Source organism: Trichinella spiralis (assembly GCF_000181795.1).
Source record: "Trichinella spiralis strain ISS 195 chromosome Unknown Scfld4376, whole genome shotgun sequence".
Lineage (NCBI taxonomy): Eukaryota > Metazoa > Nematoda > Enoplea > Trichinellida > Trichinellidae > Trichinella > Trichinella spiralis.
Genome location: NW_003531315.1, coordinates 1 through 978, shown reverse-complemented (window position 1 = coordinate 978; position 978 = coordinate 1). Strand labels below are relative to the sequence as shown.

At 45.1% G+C, this 978-nt stretch overlaps 1 protein-coding gene across 1 annotated transcript; it reads left to right on the top strand.

The window, feature by feature from the left end:
- The first annotated feature begins 11 nt into the window (after positions 1 to 11).
- On the top strand, positions 12 to 666 carry Tsp_14563 (conserved hypothetical protein). Its single transcript, XM_003367379.1, is given in 4 exon segments — positions 12 to 71; positions 158 to 304; positions 319 to 474; positions 508 to 666. The coding sequence occupies 4 exon segments, from the start codon at positions 12 to 14 to the stop codon at positions 664 to 666; spliced, it is 522 nt and encodes a 173-aa protein (XP_003367427.1).
- The last annotated feature ends 312 nt before the right edge of the window (positions 667 to 978 follow it).

The following is a 978-nucleotide window of genomic DNA, read 5'->3' as shown; positions in this document are numbered from 1 at the left end:
CAGGGAAAACAATGCACACAGAGCGAACGCGGAAACAGCTACGCACGGACACTGGTGACGTGGAAAGTACTGTAATATTTCCTGCGCGTTCTTTTGTAGATATTTTTGATTGCATGAATCACAATACATTACATCCCTTCCCCTTTAACATTCGTAGTCTCTGAGCCGTTCTGGCGGTCTTCTTTTACGCGTAGACGATCTCTGTTGTCCAACACTTTCAATATCAGGTGATGGTGACGCTGCCGCATTTTCTTCTCTTTGTGTTGTGACAACTGCTGTATCTTCCTCAGGTATAACTTCAACTGTTTTTTTCTCCAGTTTTATCTTCCTGTGATTCGATTTTCTCTGCACTGTGATTATGTTCAGCAGTCACATAGCGTTTTCTCACCTGGTCTATGTGTCTGGGCCACAGTTGACCGTCTTCGGTCTGTACCTGGTAGGACGGTGGGCCTGTCTGAGTCACAACTGTCGCTGGTTTCCAGGTTTTCTCCGAAGAATAATTCCTAGCGTATACCTGATCGTAAGTTTGGAATGTGCGTACCTTTTCAAAATTTTTATCAAGGTCTTCCAGTACTACGTCTGGTTGTAATCAGTCCAGAACAGTTCAGAGTCTGCGGTTCATCAGAAGTTCAGCCGGGCCTTTGCCAGTTGTCGTGCAAGGAGTGACATGTTGGCAAAATAAGAAATTCGCGAGGTTGTATTCCCAGTCACGTTGTGTCATCTTCTTTAGGCATTCCTTCGTAATACGGACCATCCTTTCATCTTGACCGTTTGACGACGGGTGAAAGGAGGCGGACGTGATGTGCCTGATACCACCTTTGTTTAAGTATTCCTGAAAGGTGTGGGAAGTGAACTGTGTACCATTATCGGAGACGATAATGTCAGGGAGTCCATGGGTACTAAAAATTTGTCTCAGGCATGATATCACTGATTCGGATGTCGTGTTTTTCAGTACTCTGACTTCACGCCATTTGGAGA